We start from the raw sequence: 17,500 nt of genomic DNA, 5'->3' as shown, positions 1-17,500 counted from the left end.
GCCCTGTACCTAGCTGTTAGCCCTGTACCTAGCTGTTAGCCCTGTAACTAGCTGTTCGCCCTTTACCTAGCTGTTAGCCCTGTACTTAGCTGTTAGCCCTGTACCTAGCTGTTAGNACTTTCCAAACGAAATCTTTTCATGAAATTATTTCCAAACCAAATAAAACCTTATGGCCCAACCTGTCGTCGTTTCCTTAGTATGTTCCACTTTAGTATTTATTCACTTTGTCTATTAGCCCTGTACCGGAGTGATAAGAAGAAGATCGATATCGTCTTGTTTAGATTTTTTAAAAAATATATTTTCTCTTAATTTTCTTCCTTTTCTCTGCTGCATAAATCTGCAAGTCACTTTTTTAGAAATCGCAATTGGAAATAACTGATTCTCAGATAGTAAACAAGGGTTGTATTTTGAATCGAGCATGTAACTGTTGTAACTTATTTTAAACTTTGAGGTTGCTTTGAGAGATTTGTAAACTCATGTGACTTAAACTTTATTTTAAACAGTGTACTAACCCCGGACTATACAGGGCTAGATGCGTTCGGTTTATTCAATTAGAATTTATTTGCGTTTTGGACCAAGTTATTCATGAAACAAAATTTATATTTCCTATTTCTTTGCAACCTGATGGTGTAAACCTTTCATATTTAAAAATTAGATTATTTCATCAACAGAAGTCAAAGTTTAAAATATCTAAGGTCTACGACATTGTGTTGCAAATATAAGGGATTTGAAAATCAGAGTTTGTGGCAAAGCCTCATTTCTTTTACAGAGTTGCATACAATCACTTTTTCCTTTGAAACAAACAAAAAAACTCGAATATATCTTAAATTTTATTCAGGGCAAATTGTAATCAACAGTCACAGTTTGCTGGGATAAGGACAGAACTGTTAAACCTGCGTTCACTACAGAGTTTGCTGGGATAAGGACAGAACTGTTAAACCTGTGTTCACTACAGAGTTTGCTGGGATAAGGACAGAACTGTTAAACCTGTGTTCACTACAGAGTTTGCTGGGATAAGGACCGAACTATTAAACCTGCGTTCACTACAGAGTTTGCTGGGATAAGGTCAGAACTATTAAACCTGCGTTCACTACAGAGTTTGCTGGGATAAGGTCAGAACTATTAAACCTGCATTCACTACAGAGTTTGCTGGGATAAGGTCAGAACTGTTAAACCTGCGTTCACTACAGAGTTTGCTGGGATAAGGACAGAACTGTTAAACCTGCGTTCACTACAGAGTTTGCTGGGATAAGGACAGAACTGTTAAACTTAAACATCTGATTGAAAATATAGAGGCGAAATACCTACAAATTGTATTTATCGTTTTCGCTATTGTTGTTCTAACAATATATGTATCTTTATATATGTATATATCTGATAGGTATATACATACATACATATATACATATATATAGCCGAGCGAGGGGAGGAAGGCTATCCACAACAATTTAACTAGGGAGATTAGACACTTAAAAAAATATTATTGACGAGGATTTTGAGGTGGCTCGGACGAAAAAAGGAAGTAAATGTGGCTCGGGCGAGAAATTGTCGTGGTTTGCCATCCTCCCCTCGTTGAGCAGGATGGAAAATAATTGATTTTTGTTGTTCCACTCAGCGTCCGTTTACTTTTATAAGGATTCCGCACTTTCTGCAGTGATGGACGGATAGCTTCCAACTGATTAAAGAAAATAACTATAAACGCATTTTTGTTTAAATTATAAACTTACATAAATAAATATATTTGAACATTTTGTTTTATAAAAGTACATATTTTTGTACGCAATATAGATAGCAGGGTGGGGGGAATATAACGGAACGCATCAGGGTGGAGAAGGAAAGTTTTCTATCGTAGAATCCTCCCCCAACCCTCCCCTGAAGATGTTCAGTGTAGAGGCTGCGAACCTCCAGTACTGTCCTCTACAGGGATCCTCTATAATAAACAAAAACAGTGTCGGATCAGCACACAGAAACCTTGCAAGAGAAATGTGAACCTGGATCCTCAGATTAGGTTTCAATGGAAGGGTTTAGTTTGCTCTCAGTCCGAGGTGAGGATAGATGTTTAACTCCGGGTTCTAATAATATGCTAATGCCAGGTGGGATTTGTAGATAACGTTGAATTGTACCAAATAAATGGAACTGGATCCTGAATATGTATATAGTATATATATATACTATATCTAAATATCTATATACTATATCTAAATATCTATATATGTATATGTATATCAATCATAGACCAACATTACCGACCTATGATTCCCCCAACAGAGGGAGGTTAAGTTAATAAACTTCCCTTGGGACAGTTATGTAAAATATCCACCCGCTCTGCCAAGTTTTCAGGAAAAAAATCTCGCAATTTCATCTCAAATGACAATAAAATTTTGTACAACTACTTTTTCGGTAAATTAAAAAGTTTACTTAACCACGGGTTCCCTTGACCAATTCTGCGCTATGGATGCTTTGTAGACAAAATTGGTCTTGGGAACCCTTAGTAAATTCCCTTAACTTCCCTGTGAAGTAGTTGTAAATAATTAATATTAAAATACTGTGGAATATATTACATTATTTTATAAAAAGCTCTGCTTCATTCATGAATCTGATCCTGTTTTTATATTATATCCAATAGAGCAGATGCATGGCTCTAATCCTGCGTTGAAAGTAATAAAAGTTTATTAACAAAGGTTTCTGTACACATAAAATGTATTACAACTCAATGTTGTTTACGCTTTACTGTGACATATATATAGGACACCTGAGCTGGGAACTTTTGTGTTATATATTCACAATCCCAGTCTCTTGATATCGATATCCACAATAGGCACTTAATCTCTATATTTTAGTTATTTCTTCCATGAATAAAACTCCCTTTAAGCTCTGATCAAAGCTCCCTACAACGCCTAGCCCTGAACATATATATATGTATGGGATGTATGGGATGTATGGGATGTATGGGATGTATGGGATGTATGGGATGTATGGGATGTATGGGATGTATAGGATGTATGGGATGTATGGGATGTATGGGATGTATGGGATGTATGGGATGTATGGGATGTATGGGGATGTATGGGATGTATGGGATGTATGGGATGTATGGGATGTATGGGATGTATGGGATGTATGGGATGTATGGGATGTATGGGATGTATGGGATGGCAAATTTTGAAAAATATTTTTAGTTCACTAAGTTTTATTAATCCTTAAGAAAACTAACTCGGCGTCCCTCCTAACCATATACAGGTTTTCTATAGACCTGGTTTAGAGGATTCTAAATATATTTAGTGTTTTCTTTATATCCGATTTTAGCAGCAAAATAATGGTTAGGATTAGCGCACATTGATCCAATCGTTGCATAATCTGAATTTACAAAGATTTATCGATAAAGTGTATAATTGTGCCGTATATGCTATTTGTATTCACTCGAACCACCACGTGTTATATACACAAAATGTAGGGTAGCTGGATCCATGCGAACGGGTTAGAAATATTTTACATCTTTATTACTTGAACTAAAGTCTTTATCTTCTTTATATTTCATGAGGTGAAAGAAACAGAAATTTTTTGTCTTTTGCTTCATATATTTTTGTAAATATTTCATGTTTTCAGATTTTTTAGAGCTTTGAACTTTATATTAAATTATAAAAGGAAAAACAAATATAAAGTATTGATAGAATTATTTGAGAAGCAAACCATCAAATAATAAATCAATAAAAAAACATCGTTTTCCGAACAAGAATATTCAATATGTTTTCGTTTACTATAATATTAAATTGTGTTGTCTAAGGTATATAGAGAGATTATATTCTTGCTGAGTTTACAAATATCCATAATGTTGGCAGGAAAACGATGGTGGTAGGGATAGAGACCGTTTTTTGGTTTGTTTAAAAATATTCAAAGTTTTTTGACTTTTAAGATAATTTATATACAAGGTTACCCACAAAGGTTGAGACTGTAAAGACGACTTCAAACTCCTTAGACATAACGATCCCAAGGTTAAATTAGGTCTTCTCCCTTAAATATAGTCTTTCAACGGCTTATTGAATGATTTTAAGAAAGAGAGAAAGAACTTTACAGTTGCAGAGAATCATGGATATATGTGAACAGACATTATAAATTCCATACAGTCAATACTAAATTCTCGTCCTTTGTGGGTAACCCTATATTTCAAAGCTGTATTCTCTATAGGGTTGTTTTTCTTACAGAGTATACAAATTTTAAAAAAAATTGGTTTAATCATATAAATAAATCATTTTGGTTAATATCTTCTATAAGAATGAAAATTAAACAAACAGAAAAATTTGACTTAAAGAGTACAATGTTTAAATATTATATGTGAACAACTGATAAGTTTGTGTGGCTTCTTAAAACTGAAGAATTGAATGATGCATTTTTTGTTCTTAAACAAAAAACACTTCTCAATGTCCATCTCTTGATGTGGACGGTTTTATAAAAGTATACATGGTGTAAACAGGAGAGAAAATAGGATATTATGTAATCTGCAAAATTGAATAATTTGACACTTTTCGAGTAGAACTGAAATATTTAAAGTTATAAAATTATAAAAGGATATCTTGACTTGGGCAAATCATGAATTGTGATCAAATGTTTTCAAGGGGGTTGTCGGTATTGTCTACTTTAGGGGTTTCAGTTATAGGGTGGATCAAAAGAGTTGGTGGATTAATAAAAGCTATGCACTGTCTTTAAATTTTTTATTTTTATATGTAAAAAACATGAAAATGGCCTTTGAGCTTTATTACAGCCTGTATCCGACTGGACATGAAGTGGGTCAAGTTTTTCGAGGTCTTCATAAGGATCGTCTGACATGTGGTGATCCCTTATCTTTTCAGAGACAGGATTTTGGATGTCTTCATAAGGATCCTCTGACATGTGGTGATCCCTTATCTTTTCAGAGACAGGATTTTGGATGTCTTCATAAGGATCCTCTGACATGTGGTGATCCCTTATCTTTTCAGAGACTGGATTTTATCACCGAGAATAGACTACAGATTTTCGACTAGAACTGGTCAAGGATGTTGGCTATCCTTATACCATTGGTCCAGAAGTGACGTTTTTTTCTTAAAGCAGTCTACGCGTCATGTGGGCAGTGTAGAGATGAACTCCGTCCTGCTGAAAGATTAACTGGGACATGCTTTTTAAATTCCAGGTTGCTGTGCAAAAAAGTTTACTGGACAGTGTATTTTAACGTGTACATACTCACTTTGCACAAATATCATTTAGTAAACAAGGCAGAAAAGTATTTTCAAATTTTGATGAGCCAAAAGTCATTTTCAAATACATGGGGATTCAAATTCAACCCGGATCTAACCTACATTTTAGAAAACCATATCTTTCATTGTAAAATCAATACATTAAATAGATTTTAGTTTTGAAATAAAGGTTGAATTTAAAATCTTGTAGAATATGTGTTTTCTAAAATCTATAAACAGAAAGGAAAATAAAAAAGAACTGAACAGATAAAAAATTTACATTTTTTATTCTGCATGTATCGTACTCAATGGAAATATGTAAATTATAAATATATTCAATTCTCTTACTGATTCCAAAACTTGTTGAAATTGTTGAAATTGTGAATAATCTGGAATATTTGCAGGATATATCCGAGGTTGTAGTTATGTTGTACTCTGGTACGGATCTATTCTCCTTGGCTTCTGTTTCTTGTATGCTCCGACCCTACCCCTTCTACTCATCAGTAGATTCTATTACAGGAGAACTACAGATCTACTCTTCTCATCATGGGAGGCATTTAACACGGTAGATTTACATATTTTTATATATTTACATGTCAATATTTTCCTGGTTTTTTGGAACCGATCGGGTCAAGAACATTTTAGGAACCTTTTGTAACCTCAGGGATTGTTTCTATTCTTTCAATGTCAAAAAAAATATTACTTCGTATAAATTTTTTTTTAAAGGGTTAATCTGTTAATGTGTTAATCTGTAGGAAAAAGATTATTTAAAGGGTTAATCTGTTAATCGGGTATTCTGTTAATCTGTAGAAAAAGATTGATTCAAGGAAAAAAAATCCTGGCTTTGAAACAACATTAATATAATTGCTCAAAGATCGTAATCGTTTTCGTAAACATGCTTAATCTCGATATCCAATTCGCGCACTTTTAAATTTGAGGATAAATGCTTCATTCCTCAATTAAAGTTATCCCTGCAGGGTATGAAACCATCGGATATCGAAGTGGAATAAAAGAATCCGTAGGTCTGCATAACCCTGCTCGATCTCAAGAATTACAACACAAAATTTTAACATCAGAGCATATATAAAATACATATTTGAATGTGATTTTGGTCAAAAGTGAGTCCTATGTTTGTAATTCAGCCATTTTTATTTTGTTCTGAAATAAAATTTGGTTGGCTTACAAACTTCAAGAACAAATGTGATATTTTTCAAGATCCATGCTTAATCTTTGTTAGGTGATAACACAGGTTGCATGTTTTTATTATACATTTAGTGATTTACTTATCACTATAGTTTCAGTAGAAGTAAATATTTCCATTTACTGATAGCGCCGATGGAAGGATTCATAACTCTAATTGGATAATGAGATAGATAGAAATATAGATGTTACCGCTATACTATTTCTATTGGTTCAGAATAGACATCAAACACGTCTGACTGAACCCAGATTGGATCCGGCGCTAATGGACCCGGCATACAAGATTGTATATCAATGTATGTAATAATGCGTTCATATATATGTAGCTATAACACGAGCCTGGTAAGTAATAATTGGGGAGCTAACAATGCTTCTAAATGCAGTACTTCATCAGTCTATCCTGGTGTATGTTTAGACCCTACTGGAGCTTGTGTACGGAGTTGAGATTGTTCTAACCGGAGACTCTATCAAGGAGACAGAAGATTCATTGATAGTGGTCAATCATCCGACCAGGTACATATTTACTTACAGGTAGTACACTGGTACATATTTACTTACAGGTAGTACACTGACACATATTTACCTACAGGTAGTTCACTGACACATATTTACTTACAGTTAGTACACTAACACATATTTACTTACAGGTAGTACACTAACACATATTTACTTACAGTTAGTACACTGACACATATTTACTTACATGTAGTACACTGACACATATTTACTTACAGTGAGTACACTAACACATATTTACTTACAGGTAGTACACTAACACATATTTACTTACAGGTAGTACACTGACACATATTTACCTACAGGTAGTTCACTGACACATATTAACTTACAGGTAGTTCACTGACACATATTTACCTACAGGTAGTTCACTGACACATATTTACTTACAGGTAGTTCACTGACACATATTAACTTACAGGTAGTTCACTGACACATATTTACTTACAGGTAGTACACTGACACATATTTACTTACAGGTAGTACACTGACACATATTTACTTACAGGTAGTACACTGACACATAATTACTTACAGGTAGTATACTGACACGTAATTACTTACAGGTAGTACACTGACACGTAATTACTTACAGGTAGTACACTGACACATATTTACTTAGAGGTAATACACTGATACATATTTACTTACAGGTAGTACACTGACACATATTTACTTACAGGTAGTATACTGACACATATTTACTTACAGGTAGTACACTGACACATAATTACTTACAGGTAGTAAACTGACACGTAATTACTTACAGGTAGTACACTGACATATATTTACTTACAGGTAGTACACTGACACATATTTACTTACAGGTAGTACACTGACACATATTTACTTACAGGTAGTACACTGACACATATTTACTTAGAGGTAATACACTGATACATATTTACTTACAGGTAGTACACTGACACATATTTACTTACAGGTAGTACACTGACACATATTTACTAACAGGTAGTACACTGACAATAGAAATCCTTATATCGACCTATTCAAAATGGTCGTTAGATGAATATTCTTGGCTATTCTGGATTAAGATGGCGAAATGTGTTTGCTCTCCTCGTTTTAAATTTTCCGAATCAGCAAATCGAAAAGTAGTATTCAACAGAGCTTGCTGGTACAAGGCGAACTGTAAAAACATTTTGTGGTTGATATTTTGTCCCTCTGTCCGTCCTATTGGTCCCCAATCGAAAATCTAACAGTCAGTAAAGAGTAAGCCCTGGCTCCAATAGCCTACAAGATGGAGAAATATTACTTCAAATGAAAGCTGAAAGAGGGGTGTCATGCTCTCATGGCATAATTCACTTTTATGATTAAGGAATATCAAACATTTTATTTTCAAAAGCATAGAGAAAAACTAGTATAGCATAAGTCAACAATGAGTCATGAATAAGTGTAATATAACTTGATCAACTCCGAAGTTTAATACAGGGTTACTCAAAAAGGATAAGACTTCAGAGACGATTGTACGGGACTCACACTGTCTGTTTCCTTTTTTCACGATTCCCTGGAACTGTGAACTTGTTTCTTTCTTTGCCAAATAATTAATTATGCCATTGGATTGCTCCATCAGACAACTTAATTTAACCTTGTGATTGTCATATTGTTTCCGGTCGTATTTGCAGTCTTATCCTGTGTGGGCAACCCTGTAAGTTAACATAAAACATTAAATATAGTTTTTTACAGGACGGATTGGAACTTTTTGTGGCCCGCCTTGTTCCATGCTTCTCCCTCCCACAACACAAAGATAGTCCTGAAGGAGGAGCTGAGAAAGATCCCGGGGATGGGTTGGATAATGGCAATGTCAAGGTTTATTTATCTCCGTCGGAACTGGAGTCAAGACTCACAAACCCTGGATAAAATGATGGATTACTACCAGGATACAAGGTACAGTGGAAGAAAATAAACTTGGATTTTTAAATTAGAATTTTTATTTTTCTATTAAAATGTTTAGAGAGGAGGGAGCACGTCAAATTCTACTGTTCCCGGAAGGAACAAACCTCTCGCAGTCTTCAGCGAAGAAAAGCGATGAATATGCAGTCAAGAATAATCTTAACAAGTACAATCATGTTCTGCATCCTAGAACATCAGGTCTGTACTGTACAGTGTACAGTAAGTATACTAGTTGTACAATCATGTTCTGCATCCTAGAACATCAGGTCTGTACAGTGTACAGTGTATTCTAGATGTACGGGAGAACATAAGGTCTGTACTGTACAGTGTAGACTGTACTAGCTTTACAAGCATGTTCTGCATTCTAGAACTTAAGGTCTGTACTACAGTGTACTGTGTACTATTTTTACAATCATGTTCTGCATCCTAGAATATCAGGTCTGTACTGTACAGTGTACAGTGTACTAATTGTACAATCAAGTTCTTCATCCTAGAGCATCAGGTCTGTACAGTGTACACTGTACAGTGTATTCTAGTTGTACTAGAGAACATAAGGTATGTACTGTACAGTATACTTTAATAGTCGAAATCTTTTAAAGAAAAATACTTTTCAAAGATATTTAAGTCGGAAATTTTGAAATAAACGATTTTTTACATCTGTCTTCAAAAATTCTTTTTAAAACTTAAATATAGTAGAGGAAGAAAAACAAATCGTTTCATTTTTAAATATAAAACATTTTTTCCTTCTCTGGTGTCAAAATGAGTCTCATGTATGAAAATATAAAAAATATGTTTCTCTTAATCTATTATTTATCAATTGTCTAGGTTTTGTTCATATAGCTCACGGGCTCAGAGAAAGAAATCTCCTGAGTTCTATTTACAGTCTAACCATCGCATATCCTGATACAGTTCCCAAAACAGAGGTGATAACACGTAGAAAAAAAATTTCATGAATTTGTAACATTCATAAAAAGAAAACTATGAAAAAGGAAGACACCGTACTCTAAAAGTTGTATGATCCGAGATAGTAGAAGATGTACTGTAAATGCATTTACTCCTTCTGTCCAGTCCGTACTAACAAGTGAAGAGTCGACCCAGCACGTCTTGTGCAGCAAATGTAGCATGGCAAGATCAGAGTACGAAACAAGAATTAAAATCCCTACTGCCTAAAAACTTAAAACTTAATCCTTGACCAGATACAAAAAGTTTTATGACCAATGTGACCACATCAACATGCTTAAAATGACAAAAATAATCCTTTTGAGAGACAGTCACGAATATGGGATAACTTTAATGCATAAAATCTAGCCGAAACAATAAAGTGGTCCAAGATTTGAGACGGTTTAAAACCAGTCAGAGTCCGAATTTATTGAATTTGAGCAACGTCTCAAATCCGCCAGGAACGGGTTTTAATTGAGCGCCGGCTTAAATCTTGAAACATCGAATAAAATTTTACGTGGAACCAACCATATTTGAGCCGCGTCTCAAATTTAAGCCGCGGCTCAATTTCTTTTAATTTTGACTCGGGACATTAAAGTGGGCTTTAAAAAATCTTTAAGTAATTGAGTCGGCATAAGGAAGAAAAATAATCTGGCCATTGGAAAGAACCTGTAAAATCATTCGTTGGGATGTTTAGAAAGATGAAAATTTCCCTGTATGATAATTGAAGGATTTATTGGACGTTTTCAAAAAAATGCGAAAAAAATCATTTCTGACACCCCTAGGCTTAGTACGTCAATATAATTCACAAAAACCATACTGCAGTCCTTCAATTATCATACAGGGAAATTTTCATCTTTCTAAACATCCCAACGAATGATTTTACAGGTTCTTTAAAAAATTGATATAATCCAAAGTTGTATATTGTCAGGTTGGACTGTTGAAAGGAAATCTACCAAGACAGGTTCATGTTCATATAGTCAGATATCCGTTAGATCAGGTATATTATAGATTATATCTTTTTTACAAATTTATTTCCATTTTCAAATTTATTATTCAATGAAAAACAGATTTACAATATTTTGGATTATATTTATTTACAATTAATATTCAGTAAAATTTAACTGTTAGTAACATGAAAGAAACTTTTAGTTTCTCTTAGAAGTAATTGTTAAAAGTTTAGTATGTTAAAAATAGAAAGTTTTGATGTCACGCGCTGACTAAATACGGCTTAGTTTGTCCTTGGGTGTATCCATAGATAAAGATAGATTGCGCATAAGACGACATTTTTCATCTTGAAAGATATAAATGTACAGAGATGTTTTAAAGATATTCCTATTATATAGATTACTTAGGTCGGTTGTGAACATTGGCTGTTCTTATGTCTTAAAGCAATGTATGGTGGTTGAACTGAGATTGCAGTAGTGTAGAGAATTTTTTTAGGATTCATTTGAGACCTATTAATCGTTTTTAAGATCTATAATTACTGAGTTTGAGCGCAAAGTCGACGCTCAAAATCATCAATTTGGGTGGGTTCGTTTTTTAGGATTGTTTTTTATTAATATTAAATAACGACGACGAAAAATATCGTAAAAATTCTATAGTAAACTAATTAAATGTTTAAGAACATATCTCTCAAAATAAATTCGTCAATAAATCAATGTTAGAATCAATTATTTCGTTTTCATTATTATATTGAATTTCTTATCTTCTTTAAAATTTAGTCGCACATTTCTTCAAATTCTTCAAATGTCGTCTTTTCAATAATAATTTTAGAAAATCTGCGAAAATCTTTGTGAATAATGAGAAACCAGAATAATGAGAAAATAGAAACTAATAATTGAACAGATTACTTATTTTCGATGATAAGAGTTATTTTTATTTTCTCAACCTGTTCCTAAACAACTAATTAGATTACTGGTGAATTTTTGTTACTTTTTTTGTCGTCGTTATTCAATAATCTTAAAAAACCTATTCTCAAAACGAACCCACTCAAATTGATGATTTTGAACGTCGACTTTGCGATCAAGCTCAGTGATCATGCATCGTGGAAACGTTTTATATATCTTAAATGATTCCTAAAAAAATTGTCCACAATACTACATTTTCAGTTCAACCACCATACCGGTCACTCCCTTTAAACATAAAAATAAAATAAAGTGTTATTAGATAAATAAGAATAGTTTAAAGGTTTTAAGGGTACTGTTGTGAATCGGGCACACCATGGACAGTTACTACAGTTCCCTTTTAAACTTATGACTTATGAGTAACTCTGTCAATAGCTAGTAATATCAGAGTGAATGAAGAGTAGTATAAAATAATACCCTGGAGCCTTATAACAGTAAAAAGTCGAATAATATCTATTGAAGAAGCCATTGCTGGACATTATGTAAATATATTCTAATTCGAAGATAAGGTTTCAAACATTATTCAAAGCATATAAGTTTATTATTATCTAAATAATCCAGGGAAACTGCAAAGTTTAGACAGAATATTTAACATATAAAATCTAGAATGCCTCGTCATAAAAGCAATTTTACTACAATTATTTACTACCCTAATTCATAAAATTGTTACAAAAAACTTCTTTTGTTTAGTTTAAAGCGAAAAGACAAAAAATTAACAAATAAAAGGCCATAAAAATACTACGTTGTGTGAAAGACATGTTTTTACTAGACAGGGAATGACTATAACGCTATGTCCTGTAGAAATTTAATTTTTTAAGCTCTTCACTCATCAGTTTTAGATTTGAAAAGTGTTATAGTTATAGGGGGCGGTCACTGCCCCCCTTGCCCCCCCCCCTGTATACGCCCTTGATTCCTTGATTGCACTGCAGTTGGAATTTGAATGAATTTGAAGTTTTAAAGACGGAAAAAAAATATTTATGCCGAAAAAAGCTTTCTATAGACATATTTTTGGGTTGATAACTTGGAGATAATTTGATACTAAAGCTTGGTAACTAATCTTTTTCTAGAGGTTTAAAAGGACTATTCGTGAAAAATGAAAGGGGGTATATAGGCTTACGTCGAAAAATATTCGATGGTGATCACTACTAATCTTACTTCTATCTGTTGCGTCTATAAGGAGAAAATTGTTAAAAACCACTCATACCGAAGAACGTAGCGTCCACCACACAAATTCAGAAAGTTTCAACGTTCGACTCGGATCGTAAAAAATCAATTTAATTCCAAACAAATCATTCAGATATTACAACCTATAATTGTCGATTATTTTTCGACGCATTCGTAAATAGTTGATACAGAGGCGCAACTAGGACTTTTGCTAGGGGGGGCAATATATTATTTTGTAATGGTCGGGGGGGTTAAGTGGGGTTTCCCCCCTTTTCGAAAATTTTTCTAAAACAAAAGTGCTTTTTTAAGGGTTTGAAGTCGAAAAAAAGGAAATTTTAAGTTGTTGCATGCAGATTTGGCTGTGTTCAATTCAAATCGATTTTTTGTTCTTGTGTTTTTACAAAATTTATACTTCCAACTAGGGTTTCAATTCGCAAAACTTTTGCGGAACGAAACGCAAAATTTTTCTTTCTTTGCGCATCAGTTTTGCGCGAAAAAACAACAATTTGCGCAATCATTCGCAAAAGTCATTTCGCGCAAAATTGCCCTATTATGCTTTTGCGAAAGTCAAGTTTTGCGCAATTCTGCAACTAGATTTTTGCGCAATTTCGCAATTTCGTAAAAATCAAACGGTTGGTGACGGTGTGTGTTTCTTAGAATTCAATTCTTCCAGTGCTGGAAGGTTTTGTACCAAAATTCGAAAGAGATTGTTCAGCAAAAGTCTCATCAATTTTAGTTTTGGACATGCATATTTCCTAAAAGTGGATTCTTCAGGCATTGGTTACTTTCTTGCATTATTTTGTATGAGATTAAAAAGATTTCAGAAATTTGATTAAACAAATTTAAGAATATAATTCATACTTGAGTAGGCAAAGCTTTTAAGGGTTGCACTTGAAATTATTTAATAGGATTAAAATAATGCCAAGTTTCACACTCTCTAATTTCTATTTTATAAATTTTGGTCCCTTAATTTAAACTTTTTGTAACTGGTAGTAACCAATTGAGTGTAGTATAATCGTTATCATACTCGTATGTTAATATTTTTTATGTATGGAATAAATAAAAAATTGCGCAAAACTAAAATTTCGTTTCATGCGCAACTTTCGCAAAAAATATTTCCGGTTTTGCGCAAAAAATAGTGCAAAACCGCGCAAAACTCATTGCGTTTCATGCGCAAAAATAGCGCAAAAGTTCGCAAAAAAAAATTTGGGCGAAAACAGCGCAAATTTGGCGCAAAAGATTTAGCCATTTCGTGGAAACCCTACTTCCAACAGCTGTATAAAGAATGTTATGTGTCAATTCATAATCATTGAATATGTGTGCGAATCTCAAAAGAGTATTTTTTAAGTACATGGTCTAATTACAGATTAAATTGCAAGAAATAATCATAAAAATACATAGGTAAATAATAAATTCAATCATCTACATTGTAAAAGGACAGATAATGTTACCTTTTCTCTTGAAGTTATTGAATTAATGATTGATCTAACCAATATTCATAATCTAAATTCATTTTCGATTTTATAGAACTTCTGTCAAAGAAGATAAATCTTCTTAGTTATGAAATATGATAATCAGTTAGAAATTTGCCAGGTTCAGAATTTTCTCTAGATTTGGAACTGATTTTTTGCCACAAACTCAAATATTCTAATCCCTAAATCTTTGCACCGAGTGGTGTAAACATTTGATATTTTAAACTTGGAATATTTTACCAAAAGAATTTAAAGTTTGATATCTACGAGTACTCTATAAACTCAACACAAATAAAATACAGTTCAGAACTTTTTTTACATTAAATGTTTACAATAGCCTTTAGCCTTGAGAATTGAGAAAGATAAAAATATATTTTTTAAAACTAACTATAGTATAATAAAATTTCTCTATTTGTTTTCTTATTCCTGTGATACTGATTTTCGCCATTCTTTCTTTCTCTTCATTCTGCAGGGGGGGCGCGCCCCCCCTCTCAGGTGCTAGGGGAGGGCGCGCGCCCGGCCGCCCCCCCTAGTTGCGCCTCTGAGTTGATATTTCATAGTATTTTTTACTATTTTTTTGGTCGTTAGGTGTCGTTGGAGTCTATTAAACATGGAACTCTAGAAGCATCGAGAGCAGAGACACCTAGCGGCCTAATAAACGTGCTTTAAAGTAATTGTATATAAAACGAGTAAAAAATAATAGGAAAATGTCAACTTTATACGAATGCGTCGAAAAATTATCGCCTATACCCCCTTCCATTTTTCGCGAACACTCCCTTTCAACTTAAAAAAAACCAATCAAAATCAAATAAAATAGGCGTACAGGATTTATTATCGGACATAATAAAAATTAACAGACAAACAGATACAGATGATGAGGATTATTAGTACACATACCATAAATTAGATCCTAATTGGTCTACTATCCAGAAACTTATTAGAAGATGGTTAGAAAGAAAAATTGTATCTAAACTTTGGGGAGGAGAGTTTATCTTATTCCGATAACTCACAAAAAATCCAAGCTCTAAATAATACTTTATTAAATTTATCTAGGTACCTTCCACATTTGTCGGGTTAGAGAAATGGATCCAGGAGGTTTGGAGAGACAAGGAGAAACTTCTGGAACGGTTTCAAGAAACTAAAGAGTTTATTCCGTTGACTCAGGAGCAGAGACTTCCTTGCAGAACTCAAACCCTTCAGGTGCAATATTCTCTATTTTGTTTGTACAGAGTGTCCCAATAAATATGACAGTTGAAAATAGATTTTACCGATTTAAAATTCGGTGATGATGATGGACCAAACCTCTGTAGAGTAAAAAAGTAGATGTTAGTTGCACATTTTACCGATCAGCTTTGATCTTTGAAGAGCTTGAAACAATTTGGATCATATGCCCTAACTGCTAAGTCTTTTCTTACTTTGATGTATCCTTGTAGCTTTAAATCTTTTGCTTTCTTAGCAAAATAATTTTGAATACAAAAGACTAAATATTAGATATAAGACTAAAATTTATAATGTATAATAGTTTTCTCTGTATTAGCCTATGTGCCTGGTAGCGTGGTTCCTATTCTTGTATTGGGGACTTTGCAGTGTTTTTACAGTGTGCGGTATTCTGTGGATACTACTAGTATCTAGTATACTAGTATATACAGGTAGACACATTTTAAATACTACAGTCGTCGTCGTATATATCAATATAATGAAAGCTACTTTTGATTTCTACTAAGCTTTTAAACAGCATGGATACACATAAACATGGAAACAAAAAATGAAGCTGCCTATAAAAATCTTCTCTTTGTTTAATTGTAAACTTGTAATTAAAAAAAGGCTTGTTGGAAATCAAAACTTAAACAGAAAAGTCGTCCTTATCGTATTGATATAAACGCTGACCACTATATTATACAGGTAGATAAACATTAAATACTATTTATCTACCTTCCCTTCCCCCATCATCCTTTTCTCTTCTTAACTCACCTAACCTCCCCCTTTTCTCCATATTCCTTATTTATCTTTAGAATAGGAAGGGAAGACAAGACATATTGAGGTATAGAATATTAGGTGTTGCGTGGGGTAGGCAAGATTTGAGGGGATAGGATATTGTGTAGGGGAGGTTAGATGATGGGGTGGAGGGTAGGGAGGTTGGGGAACATGGGGCGAAGGAAGTTGAAGGAAGGGTTGTAAAGAATATTGAACTGAAACTCCACTATGGAGAATAATAGTATATTTAGAGCACTATACTCCTGGTATCCAGAATATTGAACTGAAACTCCACTATAGAGGATATGATAATAATATATCTAGAGCACTATACTCCTGGTATACAGAATATTGAACTGAAACTTCACTATAGAGGATCTGACTCCAGAATCAAGACCAAGAACACAGAGGAAGAATCCCAGGTCAGTATATAATGTTTAACAGGTGAAAATGTTTCTTGTATTTTCATCAAATATCAGTATCCCAGAATAATGTTGAAAGTATATGCATTACATTTACATTGTAAAGAAAATGAGGTAAAATTCGTGCTAGAATTTTATTTGAAATTAGTCCAGACCGTGTTTCCAATATCACAAGAATTTGCAATATCAGAGTTTAGAAGAGAATTTAACACTATTCAATATCTTAAACATTTCATTTCGATTTGATACAATTTCAATAACACTTTTAATAAAACCGTTTTCTAATCCTTTCCGAGTAATATCAGCGATACTAGGAATTTTTCGGGGTTTAATTATTTTATTTTGATATTAAAGATTGTCATAAAATGCAAAAATTGACGATTTTGTGTTGAAACTAAGATTTGGAATTTTCCGGATTATACTTTTACTTATTGTTCTTATCTTCTTAAATGCAAACATTGAAATGAAGAAGATATAAAAGTATTAATTTCTTTTCATGAGATGCTAATTCCCCGTTTTTTTTTCCAGGACGATTTTGAGCATGTGAAAGACAACTGAAACAAGACTGATTTAAAATGAAGAGATTCAAAAGAAAATAAATCAATTAAAAATAATTATGAGAAGTATAACAGTTGTTCTCTTGATAGATAAATAGTAGTATTGGTGGAGGGGTTATACTTATGAACACAAACTAACAGTTTCCGAATCCATAACCCTTCCTCAAAACTTTATAAATGTTTTTCAAAAAACCTTTTACTTAAAAATTACGATCAACGACTAACGAGTCT

At 33.3% G+C, this 17,500-nt stretch overlaps 1 protein-coding gene across 2 annotated transcripts; it reads left to right on the top strand.

Annotated features, from left to right (window-relative positions):
• The first annotated feature begins 274 nt into the window (after positions 1 to 274).
• Positions 275 to 17,326, top strand: LOC111694927 (lysocardiolipin acyltransferase 1). 2 transcript variants are annotated; one of them, XM_023463990.1, is made up of 12 exons: positions 275 to 504; positions 1,853 to 2,045; positions 5,612 to 5,772; positions 6,823 to 6,920; positions 8,628 to 8,828; positions 8,896 to 9,032; positions 9,660 to 9,757; positions 10,705 to 10,773; positions 15,370 to 15,516; positions 15,854 to 15,965; positions 16,615 to 16,712; positions 17,241 to 17,326. In XM_023463990.1, exons 2-12 carry the CDS (start codon positions 2,015 to 2,017, stop codon positions 17,268 to 17,270), a joined length of 1,182 nt encoding a protein of 393 aa, XP_023319758.1. In that variant the 5' UTR covers positions 275 to 504; positions 1,853 to 2,014; the 3' UTR covers positions 17,271 to 17,326. The 2 variants fall into 2 exon arrangements, with proteins under 2 accessions (XP_023319758.1, XP_023319759.1); XM_023463991.1 differs by lacking the exon at positions 275 to 504 and having other exon boundaries at positions 2,041 to 2,093.
• The last annotated feature ends 174 nt before the right edge of the window (positions 17,327 to 17,500 follow it).

This window comes from Eurytemora carolleeae, unplaced genomic scaffold (genome assembly GCF_000591075.1).
Source record: "Eurytemora carolleeae unplaced genomic scaffold, Eaff_2.0 scaffold192, whole genome shotgun sequence".
Classification (NCBI taxonomy): domain Eukaryota; kingdom Metazoa; phylum Arthropoda; class Copepoda; order Calanoida; family Temoridae; genus Eurytemora; species Eurytemora carolleeae.
The sequence above is the reverse complement of the archived record's forward strand: the minus strand, read 5'-3'. Positions and strand labels throughout refer to the sequence as shown.